The sequence below is a fragment of the Triticum dicoccoides genome, chromosome 3A (assembly GCF_002162155.2).
Source record: "Triticum dicoccoides isolate Atlit2015 ecotype Zavitan chromosome 3A, WEW_v2.0, whole genome shotgun sequence".
Taxonomy (NCBI): Eukaryota; Viridiplantae; Streptophyta; class Magnoliopsida; order Poales; family Poaceae; genus Triticum; species Triticum dicoccoides.
Genome location: NC_041384.1, coordinates 693226478 through 693249048, shown reverse-complemented (window position 1 = coordinate 693249048; position 22571 = coordinate 693226478). Strand labels below are relative to the sequence as shown.

The window sequence follows — 22571 nt, the reverse complement described above, 5'->3', positions numbered from 1 at the left end:
AAACTTGGTGGACAGTTCTTGGTGACTGAGAAATAGCTAGCAGTTCCAACAAATTACAATGGCGGTTCTTTTTGCCATCAATAGGCAGGCACGCACACGGTCTGAAATGAGATTTATTTATTTCAGCAACCACGCATGCACGCATCCATACTACTAGTACATGGCATGTACGCTAATAATGTAGACTATTATCCGCACACGAAGCTCCTCCTGCGTGGCTGCAGAGCCTCGGGATAGTTCTTCTTGCAGCAGCAGTAGAACAGGAAGGGGAAGGCGGCACAGAAGCCCGAGTCATACTCTTCCGTCCGGCACGGCTTGTTACAGGTGCCGTGCTTGGCGCACAACCCTCCGTGCCACGTCTCGGTAATGTCGTCGCAGGTGTATATAGATACGGCTGCACCCCATGACCGGCTGCCATGATTAGCCAAGAATTACGGTCGACCGAGAGAAAGAATGAAAAAACAGAAAGAAATTATCACGTACGAGAGCGGTTGGCAACGGAGTCAGGGTTATCCCGAGCGCAGTTAGCCATGGCGATGATCAGCAGATACACACTCAGCTTCACTAGTAAGCTCTTCTTCATCGCCCACCATGCTCCCATGGCCATGCCTATGCTTTATTTGGTTGCGCCTTCCCCTTCCAATATCTGCATATATATAGCCAAGATGTGATTCATGTATATTCTAGGGGTTCAGAGGTGCAGTAATGCGTTGGATTTATGCCACCATAGCTCTCCTCGATTATCTAATAATTTCCTTATGGCTACAACATTAGCTTCCTTCAAATCACACCTAGTCATAGCCAAATTTATTTCACAAGATATCTATGGCTTACGTACGCGCTACATCATTTCTTTAGGATATATGTACATATCTCCCGGTTCTTGTTTCTTGCAGACTACAAAGAGATGTACGATGTTTGGCATGGTCAAACTTTGTACCATGTATCCCCAGCATTCATCCTATAGCTACGAGATATATGTTTGTGGGATAGTGTGGGTAGCATCTATCTGCCTGACTTTCCATCCGTCTGTCCATTTGACTATCTATCTATCTATTCTATCCTTTATTTATTCCACCTATCTATTTATTTATTTATTTACCTATATCTATATCTATTTAGGCGTGCGCTTCTGCCGTATTGGGCGACCTGTCTTCATCTTTGGGGTCTTGCTCATTTTGTGTGTGCTGCAAAGGGAGGGGAAAGAAAAGAGACAGCGCGTGGCATCCAGGAAAAGTACCTTGTTCTTTATTCGCATCGTCAATCAATTAGATGCTTGACGTTTACAGATCTTTTGACTGTTGTGTTTTATTTCCAAATTCCCAAAACATAGGAATAGAAAAAGGGTATTTGATAACCAGCGAAGGTTAGATTTTTAAGTATGGCAAACCGAACATATTTTATGGCAAATTATGTTAGCATGAAGATATCAATTTCCTTTTAAATGGCAGATCCGTCATGTCCAGCTCTTCACCAGGATTTGCCGTGCCGTATACACATTTGATTTGCCATGCTTAACCAGCGAACGTCAAATTCTTAACATTTCTGATAAAAGTGTACATGATTAGTGTTCAGTGACATCTTTATAATACATGAACGATTGAAATTATATTTTTTCGAAAAGGGGCGCTTTATTATTTAAAAGGTTTAAGTAACACCCGGCCTCTGCATAACTAAGATGCACACAGCCAACAATGTCCTCACGACAATCGAAAAATAATATAAAAAGAAAGGCGAAATACAAAGAAAAATGTATATTTGTATAGCGCCTAAACCGTCGGTGGCCCAATCCTAAGATCATGCTGCCACCCATGTTGGGTAAAAGTATCCCTCGCGTAGCCTCCAATCGTGTACACACCTCCGTAAACAGGTGTCGATTCTCCACTCATTGTAGAGAGGACCATAAACGAAGCGCCCCAGTACATCTGTAGATAACCTGCATAAGCGAAGTACTTTTATCATTAAAAATCTTATCATTTCTACATAGCCAAAGCGACCAAATCACGGCAAGCGCTCCCACCCTAAGTAGAATTCTGAACTTGTGATCAATCCCATGTAACCAGTTGTCAAATATATTAGCAACACTACGAGGAGGGTACAAGCCAGAAGCTATATGGATGACTAACCATATAGAACCAGCCAATTTACATTGTAAGAACAAATGTTTTATTGTCTCATCATGCGAACAAAATACACATTGCGTACTTCCATGCCAATTCCTCTTAATAAGGTTATCTTTAGTAAGAATGACTCCGCGATAAAGATACCATGCAAAGATTTTATTCTTAACAGGTATCTTCATCTTCCAGATCTTCTTATTATTATCAACTGGCACGTCAGACTGGATCAAAGCTCTATACATAGACTCCACTGAGAATTGCCCATTCCCATGTAGGTTCCAACGAAATAAATCGGACCCCTGTGACAACTGTACCGTGGATAATCATTGAAGTAATATGTTCCACGATTGGAGTCTAGGTCCAATTAAATCCCTTCTGAACGTCACATTGGGCGGAAATGATTCCAAAACCTTGGCAATAGTATCACCCTTGTGACGTACAATATTGTATAGAGCTGGATATTGTTCCCGGAGAGTAGCATTACCTAACCACTTATCCTCCCAGAATCTAATATCCGAGCCATTCTTAATTGAGAAGGACCCATAGCGGAAGAAATATTTCTTCGTTGCCATTAATCCCGCCAAAAAATGAGAGTCCCCAGACTTCCAGTATACCTGGGATATTGCCTTTGAACCCACATATTTTCTCCTAAGGAGGGTTTGCCATACACCATCTTCGGTCAACAACTTAAATAATCATTTGCCAAGGAGGGCCCTATTCTTAACCTCAAGGTTATGAATTCCCAACCCGCCTTGGTCCTTGGGATGGCAAACTACACTCCATTTAGCCAGCCGATATTTCTTTCTCTCGCTATCTCCTTGTCAAAAGAATCTTGATCGGAAGTAGTCCAATCTATGTAAAACTTCTTTCGGCAATTGGAAGAAGGAAATCATATACAGTACCGTGTTACTTAGTACTGAATTTATGAGGACCAACCTCCCACCCAGAGATAGCAGTTTACCTTTCCAACTGCTAAGCCTTTTTGTAGTCTCTCCTCGACGTGTTTCCATTCAGCATTTGTGAGTCTTCGATAATGTATCGGTATACCCAAATAAGTGATCGGAAACTGGCCCAACCCGCATCCGAACAGGTCGGCATACAGATGGGCCTCGTCTTGAGCCTCGCCAAAACAAAACAGTTCACTTTTATGGAAATTTATCTTAAGCCCTGAGAGTTGCTCGAATGCTGATAAAATTAATTTCAGATTTCTTGCTTTCTCGAGGTCATGATCCATAAAGAGAATCGTATCATCGGCATATTGAAGGATAGAAAGGCCACCATCCACTAGATGATTCACTACCCCATTAATTTGGCCATCAACCTTGGCACGCTCAATCATGAGCGCTAACATATCCGCCACTATATTGAATAGCATGGGCGATATTGAGTCACCTTGTCGCAATCCTTTCTTTGGTTGGAAATAGTTGCCAACGTCATCATTGACTTTAATGGCAACACTACCTCTAGCCACAAAACTATGGATCACTACGCGCCACTCTACAGAAAATCCTTTCATTCTGAGAGTCTGTTGAAGAAAAGACCACTTGACTTTGTGATAAGCCTTTTCAAAGTCAATTTTAAGAACCACCCCATTCAGTTTTTTCGATGCAATTCATGAACTATTTCATGAAGGACAACAACCCCATCTGGGATGTTCCTGCCTTGCATAAAAGCAGTTTGAGAAGGACGAACCACATGTTCAGCAACCGAATTGAGCCTAATAGTCGCTACCTTAGTGAAGATTTTAAAGCTAACATTAAGGAGGCATATTGGACGATATTGTTGTATCCTTTCAGCCTCATTAACCTTAGGTATTAAAATAATTTCACCGAAGTTTAAGCGAAACAACTCTAGTTGACCAGCATGAAGGCAGCCAAACAAGAGTAGGAGATCATGTTTGATAACCTCCCAAAAGTTCTGGTAGAACTCAGCGGGAAAACCATCTGGACCTGGTGCTTTGTTATGCTCCATTAGGGAAACTGCCTTTCTAACTTCCTCCTCAGGAAATGGAGCTGTTAGAAGGCTATTTTCCGCATCAGAAACCTGGGGGTGTCATCTGTTCGAGACTCATCCATCGAGAAGTTTTCTTCCTGAGGAGTCCCGAATAGATTTTTATAATAACTAGTGATATAAGACTTAAGTTGCTCATGCCCTTCAATCATGCCCTCCTCCTGTTGTAGGGAATGAATAAGTTTCTTCCAGTGTCTACCATTGGCGACACCATGGAAATATCTCGTATTCGAATCACCTTTGAGGATAAACTGAGAGTTTGAATGTTGGTACCACTTGAGTTCCTCCTCGCGCAACATGCGAGCTAACTTGGCATTCGATTGACTCTTGATCTCTAATTCGAGGTCAGAGAGAGCTCTAATCTCTGCTAAAGCTTCTAAATCATCAATAATGGATGAAAGACGAAGCTTCTCCTTTTTGAGGATACCCGCAGTGTGCCTAGCCCAACCACGAAGGAACTTACGTAATGCACGCATTTTGTTGTTCCATATGTGTATTGGGGTAGGCCCGGCAACCGGTTTATCCCACACCTCCTTGACCATTTCATAGAATCCATCTCGATGCAACCAACCTAGTTCAAACTTGAACTTGCGTCGGTGTTGTGGACGTGGCGATCCAGTGATTAAGAGGATGGGTGCATGGTCTGAGATAGCCTCTATACGAGGAAGAGCACGAACAGAAACCATAGGGAATTTGGATTCCCATGGGGTATCCATTAAAACGCGATCTAGTTTCTCATATGTCGACTTCGGAAGACTGTTCGCCCAAGTGAACTGTCTTCCAATCATTGAAACCTCTCACAAATCTAGACTGTCTATGACATCGTTGAAAAGGAAAGGCCAGTGATTATCAAACCAACCTCGGCTTTTCTCACTTGGAAATCGTAGCAAATTAAAATCCCCACCAATAAGAATGGGGTAGGGATTATCTTTCGCTAGATTAACCAGTTCACGGAGAAAAACGGCCTTGAGTTCATCCTGGGCTGCCCCATACACGGCGACGAGGGTCCATGTGAAGTTGTCAGCTTTGTTTCGGATATGGAGTTTAATATGAAACTCTCCTTCCGAACTAGCCAAAACATCCATAGTCTATGTGTTAACGCCGAGTAAAATGCCTCCAGAACGACCTCCAGGTGGTCGTGAAATCCAGTTATAATCTATCCCGCCAGAAAGGCGGTTAAGCCGACTTACTGAGAAATCACGTCTTCCTGTTTCAGATAAAGCCAAAAAATCTAAATTGTACTCCCTATTACATTCCACAATGAATAGATGTTTAGCCAAGTCACCAAGACCTCTGCTATTAAAGAACATGCCATTCATGAGGAAACAATAGGAGATTTAGAAATTTTCGCCCTTTTAGAGGGTTTACGACCTTTTTTCGACCGATCAGACTTGGATTTACGACCGGAAGCTGTAAGCTCAATCCATGAACTAAGCCCGGGTTCCTCCAAACCCACGTCTGAAACCTCCCCTACTACATGAGCGAGTAGCTGACCATCTGATGTGGCATGCAGCTCCTCCTCATCTAGATGTGAGATAAAAGATTTGCTAGAAACTCGTGGAGTAACCTTCAAACGGTCATACTCCAAATGTCTCAAAGCGTTTGCGGAAACAGAAATATCATTCTCATTATTTTCTAGACTAACACCCACATTATTTAACTTAGCAACAATGGATGTAGTAGAAAAAGATAAAAATGATTTGGGCGATGACGAAGCACCTTGGTTGTCAAGGTTCTGCAGAGCTTTATGCCGCATAGCCTTGGTCAAAGAGTCCTCGTCGGTGTCTGTCCTTCCATCATCGGGCACCGCATGATGGCCACTTCGGCGTGTGGATGTCACCCCGGTGAAGGATGTCGCGCATGCACTGCTGCCGGAGGAGGGGATGAGGGTGGAGTAGCAACCCCCTCCCCGGCAATCTCGACCGCCGGTACACATGGCGCGGCTGCCAAAGATGGCCTGACTGCAGGCATGGGTGAGGCGAATACGCCCGCCTCTGCCTGAGACCCAAGAGCAGCAGCGGACACGTCTGGCTCCAACTGAGACAGAACAATAGCCGTAGGTTCAACTATGCATGGCTGCACACCCTGGGGTAGGCCTTCACGTCCAAGCCCACTAAAAGCATGCATGTCTAGCTCTACGTGAGCTGCATGCTTGTCTTGCTCCACGTGAGCTGCCTGCTTGTCCGCCTCAACCGAAGCCATGGGTTGCCGGCTCACCACAGGCGTGACCGGACGTCCCACTATGCCTCGGGTGGCCTGCACCGGCTTGAAGACGGCCGGCTTGGCCGCCGCCGTCCGCGTCGGCGGCGGCTGCGACCCCACCTTCGCAGCAGGTTGTAGGTGCACTGAAGAAGATTTCGGGCGCCCCGCCGAGCCACCGGTGGCTTGCACCGACTGGAGGGCAGCGGACTGCAATGATGCCGGCTGAGAATGCGGCGCCGGCTGCGATGCAAACAAAGCGCACGGTGAAGAAGTTGAGCACGACTCATGTGTATGATCCCGCGGCGATCTTTCGAGAGAACTACTCAAAGTGGAGTTGACTCTAAGATTCACGACAAGCTCCATGCCTCTTGGCGTTTGCGGCGAAGAGTTAAACGGAGTAACCGCCCAAAGCACAGGACCACCTCTTGTTGCACCACCAGATCCAGCACTCGACAGTTCCTGGCGTTGAACTTGAGTCACATGAGTGTTATCCTTCGGGGCTAAACTAGACGACGGATGGTTTGAAGGATTTCCAGTGTGTTCCGAAGTGTCCATCTCATCATCCTTCTCCTTAGCGCCGCTATCTTTGTCAGCATCATTACCCTTGCGTCTCCAAATGAACGGGACAAAGTCAGGGTCTGGAATGTATCCTGCCGGCTCCCTCCTGAATGTGAACGTGTAGCCCATGGTTTTCAATTTCAGTTTCAGAAAAATTTCAGCACCAACCGAAATCACTGAAATTCAGTGAATTTCAGTGATTTCAGTTTCCGTTTCAGCCAAATGACCGAAATATTCACTTGAATTCAATTAAAATTTTGAAAAAATTAAAAAATATTTTTAAAAATATTGGAATTGTTGTGCTATACTGAAATTGCTGAAATATTTTGGCCGAAACGTAATATTTCAGTGTCTGCTGAAATTACTGAAATTCAGTGAATTTCACCGAAATCTCACTGAAAGTGAAAACCATGGTGTAGCCCTTGTGCTTAACCACCACATCTGAAGCAACAAAAGGCCCATCGTCGTCCTTGTCCTTTGACAAAATCTGAGAGTTAATCATACCCACAAGAATACGAACAACTCCATGGCGACGCGGGCTAATAAGATCCACGCCCAAGGTCTTGCCCATCAAAGTACCCACGGCCCATAAGCCCCCAAAATGGCGCACCGTATGGGGAACCCCCTCGACATGGAGCCAAATCTTTTGGAGCTCTAGCTTATGTGGGACCTCCTGAGACCTCCATGTGGTAACGGTCATCTGAGAATTAACAGATGGAATGGTCATCTGTATACCATCCACCCTGTCCAAGTCCTCGAAAGACGGAAAGCTAACAAGGTATGCATCATGCCCGTGTTGAATAGCCTCCCACTTCCATTGATCATGTACCGGGCATCTCCTAGCAATCTGGCTCTCAACAATACTAGACGGTACCATTAAACCGGTAACCTGAACTCGGGCGATCGGAGACTGTGTTGGTGCTAAGTGATCTTTCACCATGCAATCAGGCAACTGGACAAAGTACGTCTCCTCAGCACCAACTCCCGAAACAAAAGCATTGGGTCTAGGGAGTTTGAGAACCGGACACTGCAGCGTTGGATGAGCGATTTTGTCACAAATATAACAGTAGTGTTGCACAGTGCAATCCTTCGCTGCATGTGTATCAACCGCACACTTTCAGCAACGTACCCCTTTCTTAGCCTTGTACTTGGGCACTGTATCCACCTGCACATCAGACACTGGAGCAGCCAACCGTGTGACATCGACAGTAGCAGAGTCGTGTGGCGTATTCTGCACAACCTGTTGATATTGCCCGTGCTGAAATGATTGCATGTGCTGCTGCGGTATGGATCGCTGCTGAAATTGTTGTTGAACTGGCACATGCTGCGGGGGGTGATGAAAACCATGTTGCATATCTCCGCCCGCATGGTGTTGCTGCTGCTGAGGCGGCTTCTTTTTTTTCGTTTTTGAGCTGGCTGAGCCACAACCCCACCGGGATGGAATAGCGGAGGGGCGGATACCCAAGTTGGCGGAACCCCGTACATGGACGGTTGCCCTCCGGCGATGACCGTACCGTACGTCAAGGCGTACTACCCTCCCTGGCCATATCCAGGGGGCTGCTGCAGTGGTGGGCCATAGCTGTAGACCGGCGCCAGACCCCGCTGCTGATGTGGAGGACCGGAGTATCCCGGCGCCTGAGCCGGAGGATGCGAAGGAGCGGGAGTCGGCCCCACGATCGAAGGGGCACGAGGGTTTGGCCCTCCCGAGGCTACGGAGCCACGCGCCGTCAGAGGAACGCCCGCCATGGGGCGCTGAAGCGTCGCCGCGACCGCCGCGTAGGAGCGGGCAAAGACCCTGGCGCTTGGGAGTGGAGCCGGAGTTGGAGTCGGCGACTGTGCGGTGTGCAGAGGTTCGGCGGCGGACGAGGGCGATGATGAATTGAGCGATGGAGCTGCTGTGATCGCGGTCTGCTGATTAGGGAAACCTGCCCAGATCGCCCGCATACGCGGCTTCAGAAAGGCCCAGGAAAACACTGCATGGCCCGTCTCCGTCGTTGCATGCATGGGCCCAAAGCCCGAGGCCACATGAGTTTGAATTCCCAGTGATCTCGGCCCCGAACCCGGCTCCCGAACGACCTTAGATCCCGGCGAAGTTTGCGTCGCCGGCGTACACTGCCAATTTGCCGAGGTGGGGCTCCGCCCGGCCGCGTCCAAGAACTGCCCAGCACCGGTGGAGGCGTCACCCGGCGCGGTGGCAGGGGTCCTCGCCAAGCCCCCATACGCGGCGGCCGGGCCATCCTCAAACCGGCCGGCGTCAACACAGGCTTGCGACCGACAAACTCCGGGGCCACCGATCCCGACGGCGACCTCGAACCTGCGATCTCTGATCCCTCTGCGTCGTCGATCCCCGATCCATCAGGAATCAGAGACTCCCTCGGCAACACCGGCGACCGATGCTCCTAGAAGCGAGACGCCGGCGTCGGGAAGCCCGCATCGTTCCAGAATTCCTGGACCAATTCCGCCTCCGTTTTCTTCTTCCGGCGATCCACTGTGGTCCACTTCCCACCTCCAGCATCCTCCCGAAGCACTTCTAGTGCTAGCTGCACGCCGACAGCCTGCGCATCCTCCTCGTCGGAGGACTCAATTTCCGATCCCAGGCAAGAGAACCTCGAACCAGACGAGACCTCCGTCGCCGGCGACGTCATCGGCCCGGCAGATGCCGGCGGGGGTGCCAGGGTCAGACGCCTGCCCCGCATAGTCCGCTAGACGAAAGAGTTCGGTCGCTGAAGTGCTTATGTAGTAGAAACAAAAGATTCTTTCCTGAGTGATTAGAGTGGATTCAAATGTTCCTATTGAAGGTAGTGCAAATGAATCCTAAGAAAAGACATGTTTGATTCAGGTAGTATATTATCTGGTGCTCTATCCGTAAAGAAATATAAGAGTGTTAGTGATCTAAATACTTTTATATTTCTTTATAGGGGGTATATTATAGTGTGATTATGCAAAGATCCACGTCTGTCCTTAATTTAACTCATAATTAAACAATAGACTTGTTTGTTGCAGACTATAAAGACGTGTACGATGTTTGGCATGGTCAAACTTTGTACTAGGTATCGCGAGCATTCATCTTATAGCTACGAGATACTCCCTCCGTTTCAAAATAAATGACCCGACTTTGTACTAAAGTTAGTACAAAGTTGAGTCATCTATTTTGGAACGGAGGGAGTATATGTTTGTCGGATAGTGTGGGTAGCATCTATCTGTCTGTCTGTTTGTCTGTCTATCTGTCTATCTATTTGTCTATCTGTTTGTCTGTCTATCTATTCTATCCTTTATCTATTCCATCTGTCTATCTATTTATTTATCATTATATACTAAAAGCAAACTACAGGGTCTCATAGAGGTATCACATTAAGTCACACCATCCAAATTAACCTAATCGTTGAATCTTAAATTTGTGGCTAGACTTTCATGCAGAACTATTAGTCATCTAACCATGTCAATGTAATCACGTTCATGATTTATATTGATCTATTGTATATACTAAAAGCAAAATACAAAGTATCATTGAGGTACCAAGTTAAGCAACATCATCAAAATTAAGTTAATCATTCGATCTAAAATCTGTGGTTAGATTCCAATGCAAGTTTATTAGTCATCTAACCATATCCGTGCAAACATGTTCACCATTTGTATTGAGAAGGTTATATTCATATACGAATGTGGTCGATAGGGTGTGGAAACGGATTACCCATAAGATATAACTATTTTGTATAATATAAATCTAAATATATTGTAAAAGAAAAATACAGGGTCTGATAGAGGTACCACTTAAGCCACAACATTCAAATTATCTTAATTGTTGGATCTAAAATATACAGAAAGCAAATACGGTACCAAAGAGGTACCACATTAAGCCACATCATCCAAATAATCTAATCATTGGATTCAAAATTTGTGGTTAGATTTTAACACGAGATTAGTAGTCAACTAACCGTGTCCATATACCAGTTTTCACAATTTATATTGAGAAGGATACATTTCATATACGAATGTGGCCGACCAGACATGGAACCTGATTACGTTTTTGCGCAAAATGATCCAGATCTATTATAAAAGTTCATAAGAAATACAAAGCACCCTAAACATAATCAAAATTTCATTGAGAACCCTACACCACCAAACGACCACTACCTCCGCCAGTATGAGCCACCGACGCACCGTTGTCGCCGCTCCACTATTAAAGTCGGCTTGATCTTATCGATGATAATCGGGAAGTCTTCGTGCGGGCGCCCCTAAGGATCAGCGCCCAATAGCCGCAGTCGTCGCCATTGGCCCCTCTTGACATATCTTTCTAGAACAATAGGTACGTTCTGAAAAAAGTGAGAGAAGGAAAGTACATACCTTAGCTAGCTAGAACATAGTGCCGTCGATAAAGATGTGTCAGGATATGAACTGATCAATACATGTATGTAACAAAGTATGCTGATATACGCATATGTGTGGCCAAATATACAACTCTATTAAAGGGAATAGTTTTGCTAAAGCTCATCTAGATGTGCTCTAAATATTGCACATCTAAGTCATATGTCATTAATTTTATACTACGATTCGTGCAATCATTTCTTTTTTCTTTATCTTTTATCTTTTTAATTTAATTGAGTCACTTGGATATGCAATAATTAGAGTATATCTAAATGTGCCCTAGACACACCCCGGAACCACATATCAAATTTATGCTTTAGACATAAGAATGTACTAGCCATGCCACGCATGGTGGCACACCGCCTTCTGAAACATTATGTGAGAAATCATGTTTGCGGTGATGTTAAACTAAACATCGATTTTGCAAGCTGACCTTTTTGTTTTGTTTTTGCGACGGGATTTTGTAAACTGATCTAATGACATCTTTATCTTCTTCCTTTGCTTACTTTTGTTTATCATTTTTTCTTCTATCTCCCTCGCTTCTTTTTACCTCTTGCCTTTAAAGTTTAAACTATCATTTCCTATACCATCCTCGCCTTCGCCCGTGATGCTCCCGCGAGCGGCCCGGGCGGAACCCTAGATCGCCGCCGCCGCTCCCTTCCTTCGCCTTCCTTCTCCCTCGCCGCCGCCAGGGGACGCTGCCGGGCAAAGCCCGCGCGTGCGTCGGTGGCGGCGGGGCTCCCTCCCTCCTCGCGAGGCTCCTGGGCGGCGCGGGACGGCCGGCCCTCGCGGCGGCGCTCAGCTCGGCGGCAGTTCGGGTCGCCGGCGGATCTGCGGGGCTCCCCTTTGGTGACGCTGCGGTGATGGCGGCGGCGTGGTCTGCGTGGGGCGGCGAGGCGCGGGCTCCTCCTCCTCCCGATCTGATGGCGCCGCGGTGGCGCCGGCGCTCGGGCGTGCGGCGGGGTCCGCGAGGATGGTCGGCGCGTGACGTCTCCCTCCCCGATTTGATGGCTCCACGGTGGCGCCAGTGCTCGGGCGGCGGTTGGCGTCGACAAGCGGTGGCGGGCGCTGGGATCTCGGCGGCGCTCCGGCGTGTGCAGGCGGCGGCGGTCCTTGTGCGCAGTCGGCAACTTCGTCTCTGACCCGGACGGTGCGGGGGATGGTGTCGGCCCGGCGTGGCCGGCGATCTGGATGCGGTGGTGCCGGTGGCTCGCTGATCTGCCGGTACTCCAGGGTCTGCCTGGTGGTGCTGGTGGTGACGGCGGCCCGTGCACGAGAGTTGGATTCCTTCGAACTGATCTGGGTGAAAACTTGCCTTCGGCTTCTGCTAAGGCCGGCGGTGGCGGCGCTATCTGCGTCGTTCCCTTCTTGAAGGCATCGCCATGGAGAAGTTCAAGGCCACTCTCTGCTACCTCCGGGGGAAACCCTAGATCGGATGACGGCGGCGCTCTGGTGTCGTTCCTCCCTTGGGGGCGTCATTTTTGGAGGTACACACGTGATCGAGGGACCAGAGGACGGATTCTTTGGTGGAGCGGTGCTTCATCCTACACACTGATGGCGACGGATCTTGACGGCGTGGCGCAGTGCAGATTCGGAGTTCGCTGTGGGAGGATGGACTCGCGCAGGAGGACGGCGCTGTCGGGCGTCGTGGTGGCGTCGATGGCAGAGAGACCTGGCACGGTACATGCAACAGTACAGCTCTGAAGATGGATTTTGTGGCAGGTGGCTGCGGCGGCCTCATACCCGGCAGGCGTCCTGGTTGAGGAGTGCGCCGGACTGGTAGGTGCTCCATACCCGCCAGGCGTCCTGGTTGGGACCTCAGGTCTTAGATGTTTAGGTTTGGCTGCGATGTCTGTTTGGTATTAGGCCCAGACTATCTGCGCCCCTTCATCAATTGGATAGGTGTAGCGACAGTTGTTGCTTAGACGATGGCTTTAGTTTTGCTGTTGTATGGCTTTGTAAGGTTTTGTGGTAATAATTAATAAAGTGGCCGTATGCATCGCCCAGATGCAGAGGCCGGGGGTCATCCTCCTTTTCTAAAAAAAAAATCCTCGCCTTCGTCAATGCCACCACCTCGGCACATCCTATTCGGCCGCTGCCTGCACTTGATCAAGCGTTCGTCCTAAGCTCCCTTGGCTCCCCGGCGCCTAATCACACCAACCTTGATCCTGACCGCTCCAGTGTGGTTTCTTCCCCACACCAACGGTTGCCACATGTCATGCATCAAGGGCTCCACCTCGTTGTTCACCACCGACCAGGAGGTCGAACTTGATTGCACTCTAAAAAGTAGGCTATCATGTTTTAACAAATGTGAAAGAGGTGGGGTAATGTATAAACATGAAAAGCAACATGCAACCATGGGCGCGACATGGGATGCTGGAACCGGCTCGCCCGTGAGCTGGAACCATGACGCCCAAATGCTGGAACCAGCATCCGTCCTTGCTGCAAATCGACAATTTTTTTGCTGGAACCAACTGCTCCAGAGCTGCGATGGCACGCCGCTGGAACTGGCACTCGGGGGAGCTACAACCGGCTTTGCGGAGAGCTGGAACCAGCAGTGCATGGAGCTACGACCGGCAGAGGTGTAGCTGGGAGAGAGGTATTTTTGCTGGAACCATGTGTCAATTTTGCTGCATCCGGCAATTTTTTTGCTGGAACCGGTGATGAGACCAACACGAACAGGCAACATGGAGAGTTGCATCCGGCAATTTGTTTTGCTACTATCGTTGATGGACGAGAATGACGGGGGAGCTGCATCGACCTTTGTTTTGACGGCGAGATATGACGGCGGTGAGTTGCAACCGGCGAAGACGGCGAGCAAGATGCAAAGGCGTGTGGCATGCTGCGTTCCTTTTTTTTCTCCCCGCAAGATGTGCAGAGGACGAAGGGGGGGCAGAAGATTTGTGCGGGATCGCACGGTTGGTCACGCACATATCGGGCGGCTAGAGACAGACCGGCCGAAAGTTGGGCTGGCGCACCGGAGCCTAGCAGTATAGTACGGTAGATTGACTAGTAGCACCACAGTTTTTTCTTCCGGGCAGAAACGAGCTTAGAAAAAGACTTTGGAGAGAGATGCACGTACCCATCTGTCTAAAAGTTTGAGGAAAGGCCGGTCGGTGCGTCGTAAAAATCAGCCTTCGTCAAACGCGGAGCGCGACAAATGGAGGCGAAACTCATTCCGCACTTCACCACCGGCCCGTGCACGCCCGCGTCCCGTGCGCGTGTCCGTTCAGTCCAACGCCACCCGGATCCGATCTCGTCGGATAGCTGCGTGTGCTGGACGGAGAGCCCAGAAGCGCTCGCTCCATCGGCCGCCAGCCGGCCACGCAGTCCCATTCCCATTCCCACTCCCAGCGAAGCTCCGTCCGCCCGCCGGTGAAAACCTCTCGCCAGAATAAAACACGCCCACCAGCAGCAGTTCGGCAGCTCACCAGACAAACATTCTTCCTCCCCCTCCCCGTCGCGCGGCTCCGGCCACCGCGCGCGCCGCGGCAAAGAAGACCAAGCCCACCGGAGGCCGCAATCCTTCCCGTTCCACTCGGCGATGGACACGGCGGCCGCGCCGAGGCACCACCAGCACCCGGCGCTGGGCGGTGGGCGGCGTAGGGGGCGGCGCGGGGGCGTGGCGCCGGTGCGGTGCTCGGGCTCGCCCGCGCAGGAGTTCGCGGCGCTGGCGTCGGTGTTCCGGCGGCGGCTGGTGGTGGGGGCGAGCACGGCGGCGGCCGCGGCCGTGGGGGCCAACTTCGGGGGCGTCACCAGCTTCCTCCTCGGCCTCTCCCCGGAGCTCGGCCGCTCGCTCCGGCTCGACGTGCTCTACCCCGTCGGCGGCTTCACCCGCTGCCTCGACTCCGACAGCGGATTCGGTACCGACTTCCCCACCACCAGTAGCTTAGTTTTGCTTCTTCTGCTCGTTTATCAACAGGCAACAATCATTCATGTATTCATGCTCTGTGACTGAGTGCATTTCTGAATTAGAATGCGTGGTAGCATTGGCAACTCAAGATTTGTTCAGAATGAGATTAGCAATTACACACTTCGCACCGAGACTTCTCTGAATGCACGTTTAGTCATTCACATTGACCGGGTTATGGTGCTCAACTATTCGCACTGAGACTTTTCTCACCGCACGTTTACAATGCTTGACACTGATAGCATTAGCAACTCGAAGCACTTCTCAGAATAAAATTGGTAGGAGTAACCAGCCACGAAAGAGGAAAAAATAAATGTGTCGATTTGAGAAAAGCTGATTTGACTGGCATTCTGGCAAATTGGTGTTCGGTCCGGGTTGATGCTCCTGCCATCAGCCACCAAATAAAATTCAAGGCAACCCTGGTTGTGCATGTTGCTATCAAATTGCAACTTTATGCCCCCACCAAAAAAGCACAGAAACTAGTGATCCCAAGTAGGTGTGTTGTGTTCACATCCCACCCACAGAAAAATGAAGAAGAAAAGCGCATAATTCCTGAATTACCTTTACTTACTCCCTGCTCACTAGAGGAAAAAGAAGAAGAAAATAATATAATTCCAGAATTAGCCTAGTCTTTTAGTTCTTGTTGGTTCTGGAATATGTCATCGGACCAATGGGCAAAGGGGCACCTTCAGTTTAGAGTTTAGACATCTCCCTGTATGTCTTTTTTCTACAAGAAATTGAACCTTGTCCTTTGTGCCACAGATTAGCCTGCCCTTTTGTTCTGGTTGGTTCTGGAATATGACATTGAGGGGCACCTTCAGTTAGACATTTCCCTGTATTTTTTTCTACTGAAAAATGATTCTTGTCCTTTGTGCCACAAACATGAGTGGCTACAAAAAATGTGGTCCTTGCAGCTACAATCTACTACACCCATCTGCTATGTCATGCCTCCAATGGGATTGTTTGGGTGGATTATGAGCTATCTGCTGCTGCGTTTAGGGCCAGGAGCTGAATGCCACATGTGCTCCATGTCAGCACCACTGATCATTGATGGCATCTCGTGGCAGATTCTCAACAAGATAACATGTTTTGGATGTTCCTTCCGTGGAATGTTTTCCCCGGTCTAGGACAATAGGGCGAGTGTGGATGCTTCCTAGCATCGATAAGATTCATCATGTGCAATATCTTCTATGAAATACTTGTATACATACGCTAGTTATGCCAGATTATTAACTGCAAGTTCTCTGAACTCTGCAGAGTTCATCTATCCAGCAAACTGGGTTGGAGACCAGACAATACTATACAACCAAATTAAGAAAGCAGAGCTGCAGAGATCACTAGACCCTCCGCCATTGACAAGTGGGAGTTCTCCATCTCGACCTCGGAACGTCGGTGGACCGGTGGCGGCTTTTGGACCCCCGGGATCCAACGGGGAGCTCAATGTCAGCGTCATTGTATCAACCGTCCCACAAGACTTCTCGTAAGTATACTTATATTTCATTCATGTTCCTAAATGAAATGAGTATTGGCACTTCTATCCTAGCGAAAGAAATCATCCTACTGCTAGTACACTTGAGTTCCTGTGTAAAACATGATCGTAAAATTCATGTCACATAAGCCGGTTAATATTTCAATGAAAATGAGTTCATTGTAGTGCCATTATTTCAAGTGTTTTCTAAAGTAGCATTGGAATGCTTGGAACAGGATCGAGTCTTTCGGCGGTCCTAAAGATGTTGGGGAAGTGGTGCTGAGAAGGATCGCAAGGACAAAACGGAACCCAGATATCAGTGCTACTCTCATTGATGCTGCATTGAGAGAAGACACCGTGAACAATGTGAAATACTACAAGCTAGAGTTCCGAGTCGAAAGCCCTTCTTTTCGACGGCACAATGTGGCGGTCTGCTGCGCGAGAGACGGCAAACTGTACACCTTGAATGCCCAGGCGCCGGAGTCGGCATGGAGATCGGTTAAGGAAGAGTTCTTTGCGATGGCGGATTCCTTCAGCCTAATGGTTGATGTTTGATCTTGTAGATACACACACAGTTTTGTATCCATGACCCTTGGACCTTTTATCCACTAGCTTGTAATTTCGCTCCGGTAGGTCATGGTTTTGTTTAGCCAAGGAGTGAAATGTAACATAAATAAATATTTCTGTATCCATGTTCTTGGTGACATTCATGTCTGAAGTTTTCTTTTTATCGTAATGTGTTGGGTGTCAAGGTTTTGTCAAGATCAAGAGAAATTTAACAGAAATGATTCTGCATCATAATATTGTTGTTACACACATATATGGACTTATTGTTTGGACGGAGAACATATTCTTATTCGATGATGCTGCGGTTTGAACTTTTAACCAAACATCTCTTGATTTCTCTGAAGAATTATTCAGAAATCAGAATTCATAACTGAAGATGAAGTTTGCTGCTGATTCAGATGTACTTGTCGGCTATCTCCACGAGGAGGTCCGAGAGCTCCCTGGGCTTGGAGAACATGGGCATGTGATCGGCCCCCGCCAGCCCCCGCACCTCCGTGCCGGGGTTCCACGACGCCATCCGCCGCTGGAACTCCGGCGACCACGAGACGTCCTCCTCGGCGATGATGTACACGCGGCTCACCGCGCCGTACCTCTCCGCCGTGAGAACCCCCTCCCCGTTCATCGCGGCGTCGTCCACGAACTGCCGCGACGGCCTCACCAGCATCGTCGCCAGCGTCAGGTCCTCCGGCGGGCTGAGCTGATACAGCCGCTGCGCCATGTACTCCGGCCCCAGCAGGAACGTCTTGCAAGCGCGCTCCGGGTCGTCGCCGCCGGTGGTCTCGATCACGCTGTCCATGAAGAAACCCGGGCCCCTTTCTTGCGCAAACTGTAATATCGAGACATCGAGTGTGTTAGGTTCGTTCATGGTGGCGTGGGGGTGTGGGTCGAGAGGGCAGGCGTGCGCGGACTCACCTGTTCGGAGACGAACTTGAGGGGCTTCCCGGCGGCCGGCATGGCGGCGGAGGCGAAGACGGCGACGGCTACCCTGTCCGGGTGCGCCTGCATGGCCAGCGCCAGGCTCTGGCCGCCGTAGCTGTGGCCCACCAGCACCGCCTTCTCCCCCGGCGACAGGGCCGCCAGCAAGTCCAGCAGCGGCCGGCTGTACTCCTCGAACGAGCCCACCTCCTCGGCGCGCCCCGGCCTGGCGCCGCACGCGGCCATGTCGAGCGCGTCGACGCGGTGGCCGGCGGACCGCAGGGCCGCGGCCACCCTGTACCAGCTCCACGCGCCGTGGCAGACGCCGTGCACGAGCACGAACCGGTGCCCCCGCCTCTCCCCGCCGGCCGCGCTCTCCATCGGCCTCTCGGTTCACGGGCCGGCGAGCTCTCTCTCGCTGGTACAAATCCCCTGGACAAGTGCGGTGGTAGTCCACGCCACATGATCACGTCCATTTCTCCACTTTTGTACGAGTGGTGGTTGTGCTGTACGAAAAGTATTTTTGATTGTGACAAGGCTTTGGAATAATGCACTGCTAGTCCATATGACAGCGAGATGCTCTGCTTCTTCAGCTGTCGCCGGCGAACGGCAAACGGCAGCCTGTACCGACGATGAGCTGATGGCTAGCTCAGATGTACTTGTCGGCGATCTCCATGAGGATCGCGGCGAGCTGGTGGGGCGTGGAGAGCATGGGCATGTGGTCGGCACCCTCGACGGCCGCCACCTCCACGCCGGGGCAACGCGAGGCCATCCGGCGGTGCGACTCCGCCGCCCACGTCGCGTCCTCCTCGGTGACCACGCACGCGCGCCTCACCGCGCCGTACCTGTCGGCGGTCAGGTCGCTCTCCGTCATCGCCGCGTCGTCGAGGAACCACCGCGCCGGCCTCACCAGCGCCGTCGCCAGCGCCAGGTCCTCGGCCGAGCTTCGCTGGTACAGCCGCCGCGACAGGCGCTCGGGGCCCAGGAGAAACGTTTCCGCCGCGCCGATCACCGCGGGCACGCTGTCCGTGGCGGCGTCCGTCGCGGTTTCCTCCATGATCTGGAACGAAATGGCAGAGAAGATTCAAAAGATTGGCATCGATCGTATCGATGGATCTAACCAATCGAGTGGAAGATCACGTCAGTACTAGAAGTTCAGTCGGTACCTGCGAGAGTAGATGTGACATGGGGCAGCCGGCGGCCGGCATGGCCGCGGCGACGAAGACGGCGACAGCCACCTTGTCCGGGTGCGCCTCCATGGCCAGCGCGAGGCTGTAGCCGCCGTAGCTGTGGCCGACGAGCACCACTTTCTCGCCCGGCGGCACCGCGGCCACGGCGTCGGTTAGCGGCCGGCTGTACTCGGCGAACGAGCGCACCTCGTCGACGCGCACCGGGCTGGCGCCGCACGCGGCAAGGTCGGGCGCCGTGACGCGGTGGCCGGCGGAGCGCAGGATGGTGGCCAGCCTGTACCAGCACCACGCGCCGTGGCAGAGGCCGTGGACCAGCACGAAGTGGCGCTCCGGTTTCTTCACGACGGTCTCCATCTGTGGAACTCCACTTGTGCATAGAACGGTAAGATATACGTCGTGCAACATGTTTTTTCTTTAAAAAAATGATCGACATATAGTATTAAAAAGTTCACCGGAAGTACAAAGCATATCAAGCATAATATAATTACATAGAGATTGCAAGATCACCGAACGACCACTGTCGCTGTCAATGAACCGCCGACGCACAGCTGTCGCCGCTTCCTTACTGGAGCCGGCTTGATCATTGACACATAAATGGAGCAGATGTGGCTTGAACAAAAGTGAGGCCTCCTTTGATTCATAGGATTGAAAAATCATAAGAATAGGAAAGTCATAGGAAATGAGATGACATGCATCTCAAATCCTATGCATAGGAATAGAAAAGAAGATGCCCTTTGATTCACATCATAGGATTTTTTCCATTAAGTCTAGACTAATATTTATTTTCCTATGAAATGTGAAGGATAGAAAGAATTCCTCCATAGAAATAGGATTTCATTCCTACAAACCAAAGAGCTCTGAAGGAATTTTTCCTATAGAAATCCTATCCTATGAAAATCCTACAAAATTCCTTCAAACCAAAGGAGGCCTGAGTGTTTTCGGAAAATAGGGACAAAACAACCGAACGGGGCACAACTAGGAACATAAGATTTAGTATCCCTTTTTTCTACCATAACTATTGACACATCAGAGAGCTCCAATTCTAGGGAGCTTACTATCTCAACTAGAGAGTAACGTGCATTTTTTTTTTGAGAAAAGGCATGCGCCCGACTTTATAAATAAAGCCATAAGGCATGTAGCAACCACAAACACAGATATGTATCACACACACCCAAGCCCTAACGACGGGCGAGACGACAGAGAAGAAAGTCAAGTACATGGCTACCTCGCCAGTACACGGCACGCAGGCCGGAAGAGAAAGATCCCACTAAAACTAAAGCAATCGGCCCAAAAAAAGCAATTAAGCATCTTGCTCTTGTCTGCATAACTGAGACGCCGTCGTCCAGATTTTGTAGATCAGCATAGAGAGCGCCTCTTGGTCGTCGACCTTAGCCAATGATTTCCACTGCTGCAGGAAAGCACACGATTTAAATAAGCAGTCAGCAGGTTTAGCCGGAAACACATGCTCGATAGTAAATTTATTCCTAGTCGTCCACAAGGACCAGCATAAAGCTCCCAAGCCCACCCAAAAGATGCGCCTGGAGACACCGGAAAGGTTGTATGCCGAGTTACGCAACTCGACAAAGGAGGCAGGGCCCAAGAAACACGGAGCTAGTCCCGCACGCAACTCCAAATGAGCTTAGCCAGGTGTCAATGGAAAAAAATATGTTTCGTGTCTTCCACATCACCGCAAAGGGCACAGAACTGGGAGCCCGATCCATTTCTTTTACGAATTTGATCAGCCGAGGGCAACCGGCCTCGGAAGGCTTGCCACAGGAAGATTTTAATCTTAGGGGGAATACGGTCCTTCCAAATCTGGGAGAAACGATTAGTAGGCGTGCCACCAACAAGCTTAGAGTAAAGAGATTTAACAGAAAAACGTCCAGAGGGAGACAGCGGCCAGAGCACCGAATCCCTGACCATCGAGAGCGTAGGGAAGAGGGCACTAAGACGTTGCCAATCTTCAAACTCTACAGGCGACAGGGAGCAGCGGAAGGCTAGGTTCCACCCCTGGGAAGCTAACTTCGCAATAGAAATATTTGGATTAGAGCAGTAAGAGAAAAGGGTAGGGAAGGTCACCGAGACAGGTGAGTCTCCACACCACCATTCTAACCAAAACCTAATCGAGGAGCCGCCCCCAACAACAAACTTAACGAAAGATTGAAAAACATGTCTAACTTTGACCAAAGACTTCCAAAACTGAGAACCACCACGCGGCAGAGCAAACATCGGGCTAGAGGACGGGAAATATTTAGCCTTAAGAATCGACAGCCAAAGGGTTGACCCTCAGCATTCATAATCTTCCACCACCATTTAATCATCAGGCATTGGTTCATGATGGAAGTATTAAGAATCCCTAACCCTCCAAGGTTTTTGGGCCTACACATCAACTTCCATTTAACAAAGCGGTATTTGCGGCGATTGTCCGCCGCATTCTAGTAAAACGCCCCACGGTGTTTATCAAAACCAGCATGAATCCCAGCCGACAAGAGATAGAAGCCCATCAGGAACATGGGGAGGGAGGAAAGACAAGCATTAATTAGAGCCACTTTACCCGCATTCGTGTTATATCTACCCCGCCAGGGAAGGACCCTGTTTGCCCACCTTTGTGACCACCGGGGTAAAATCTTTGGCATGAAGCATGTCCGGGGAAATTGGCAGGCCCAAGTATTTGAATAGAAAGGAGCCCAGCTTACAATTGAGAAGGTGTGACACTCGCACAGCTTCCGACTCGTCCACACCAGTAACAACCACTTCACTTTTGACAAATTTAATCTTAAGCCCCGACATCGCCTCGAAACATAATAGAAGAAACTTGAGGTGAGCAAGGCAGACATCATTCAGCTCAACCATAATAATAGTGTCGTCCACGTATTGGAGGTGGGTCAGACCATGGGGAATAAGGTTAGAGCTAACCGGAGTAATGTGCCCGCAAGTAGCTGCCTTAGAGAGCAAGCGAGATAAGGCATCCACAACGAAGTTGAACAAAATGGGCGAGGCAGGGTCGCCTTGCCGCAGGCCCCTACCATTGGCAAAGAACTTGCTAACCTGACCGTTAACATTGATGGCAGTGTGGCCTCCCGAGACCAACTGCATAATTCTATGGACAAGGGGCCCCTCAAACCCTTTAGCCAATAAAACTCTACATAAAAAAGGCCAACTCACCGAATCATAGGCCTTCTCAAAGTCTAGTTTAAGAATCACCGCTTTCGAATTACGAATCTTAAGGTCATGAAGGATTTCATGCAGGCAAAGAAACCCGTCCA

The 22571-nt window shown here is 49.7% G+C and overlaps 4 protein-coding genes across 5 annotated transcripts; 1 reads left to right on the top strand and 3 right to left on the bottom strand.

The window, feature by feature from the left end:
• Positions 1–10: 10 nt before the first annotated feature.
• Positions 11–622, bottom strand: LOC119273091 (defensin-like protein 81). 2 transcript variants are annotated; one of them, XR_005134810.1, is made up of 2 exons: positions 484–622; positions 11–411 (listed from the first exon to the last, which is right to left on the bottom strand). XR_005134810.1 is itself a non-coding variant. In XM_037554383.1 (2 exons), exons 1-2 carry the CDS (start codon positions 605–607, stop codon positions 189–191), a joined length of 330 nt encoding a protein of 109 aa, XP_037410280.1. In that variant the 5' UTR covers positions 608–622; the 3' UTR covers positions 11–188. The 2 variants fall into 2 exon arrangements, 1 of the variants encoding a protein (XP_037410280.1); XM_037554383.1 differs by having other exon boundaries at positions 11–394.
• A 13845-nt stretch (positions 623–14467) lies between these two features.
• Positions 14468–17337, top strand: LOC119270268 (psbP domain-containing protein 7, chloroplastic-like). The gene is made up of 3 exons (XM_037552260.1): positions 14468–15118; positions 16423–16645; positions 16870–17337. The coding sequence occupies exons 1-3, from the start codon at positions 14800–14802 to the stop codon at positions 17186–17188; spliced, it is 861 nt and encodes a 286-aa protein (XP_037408157.1). The 5' UTR covers positions 14468–14799; the 3' UTR covers positions 17189–17337.
• Positions 17338–17436: 99 nt separating this feature from the next.
• Positions 17437–18528, bottom strand: LOC119270269 (probable esterase PIR7A). Its single transcript, XM_037552261.1, has 2 exons — positions 18113–18528; positions 17437–18026 (listed from the first exon to the last, which is right to left on the bottom strand). Exons 1-2 carry the CDS (start codon positions 18494–18496, stop codon positions 17595–17597), a joined length of 816 nt encoding a protein of 271 aa, XP_037408158.1. The 5' UTR covers positions 18497–18528; the 3' UTR covers positions 17437–17594.
• Positions 18529–18736: 208 nt separating this feature from the next.
• LOC119270270 (probable esterase PIR7A) lies at positions 18737–19659 on the bottom strand. Its single transcript, XM_037552262.1, has 2 exons — positions 19282–19659; positions 18737–19175 (listed from the first exon to the last, which is right to left on the bottom strand). The coding sequence occupies exons 1-2, from the start codon at positions 19657–19659 to the stop codon at positions 18765–18767; spliced, it is 789 nt and encodes a 262-aa protein (XP_037408159.1). The 3' UTR covers positions 18737–18764.
• Positions 19660–22571: the final 2912 nt, after the last annotated feature.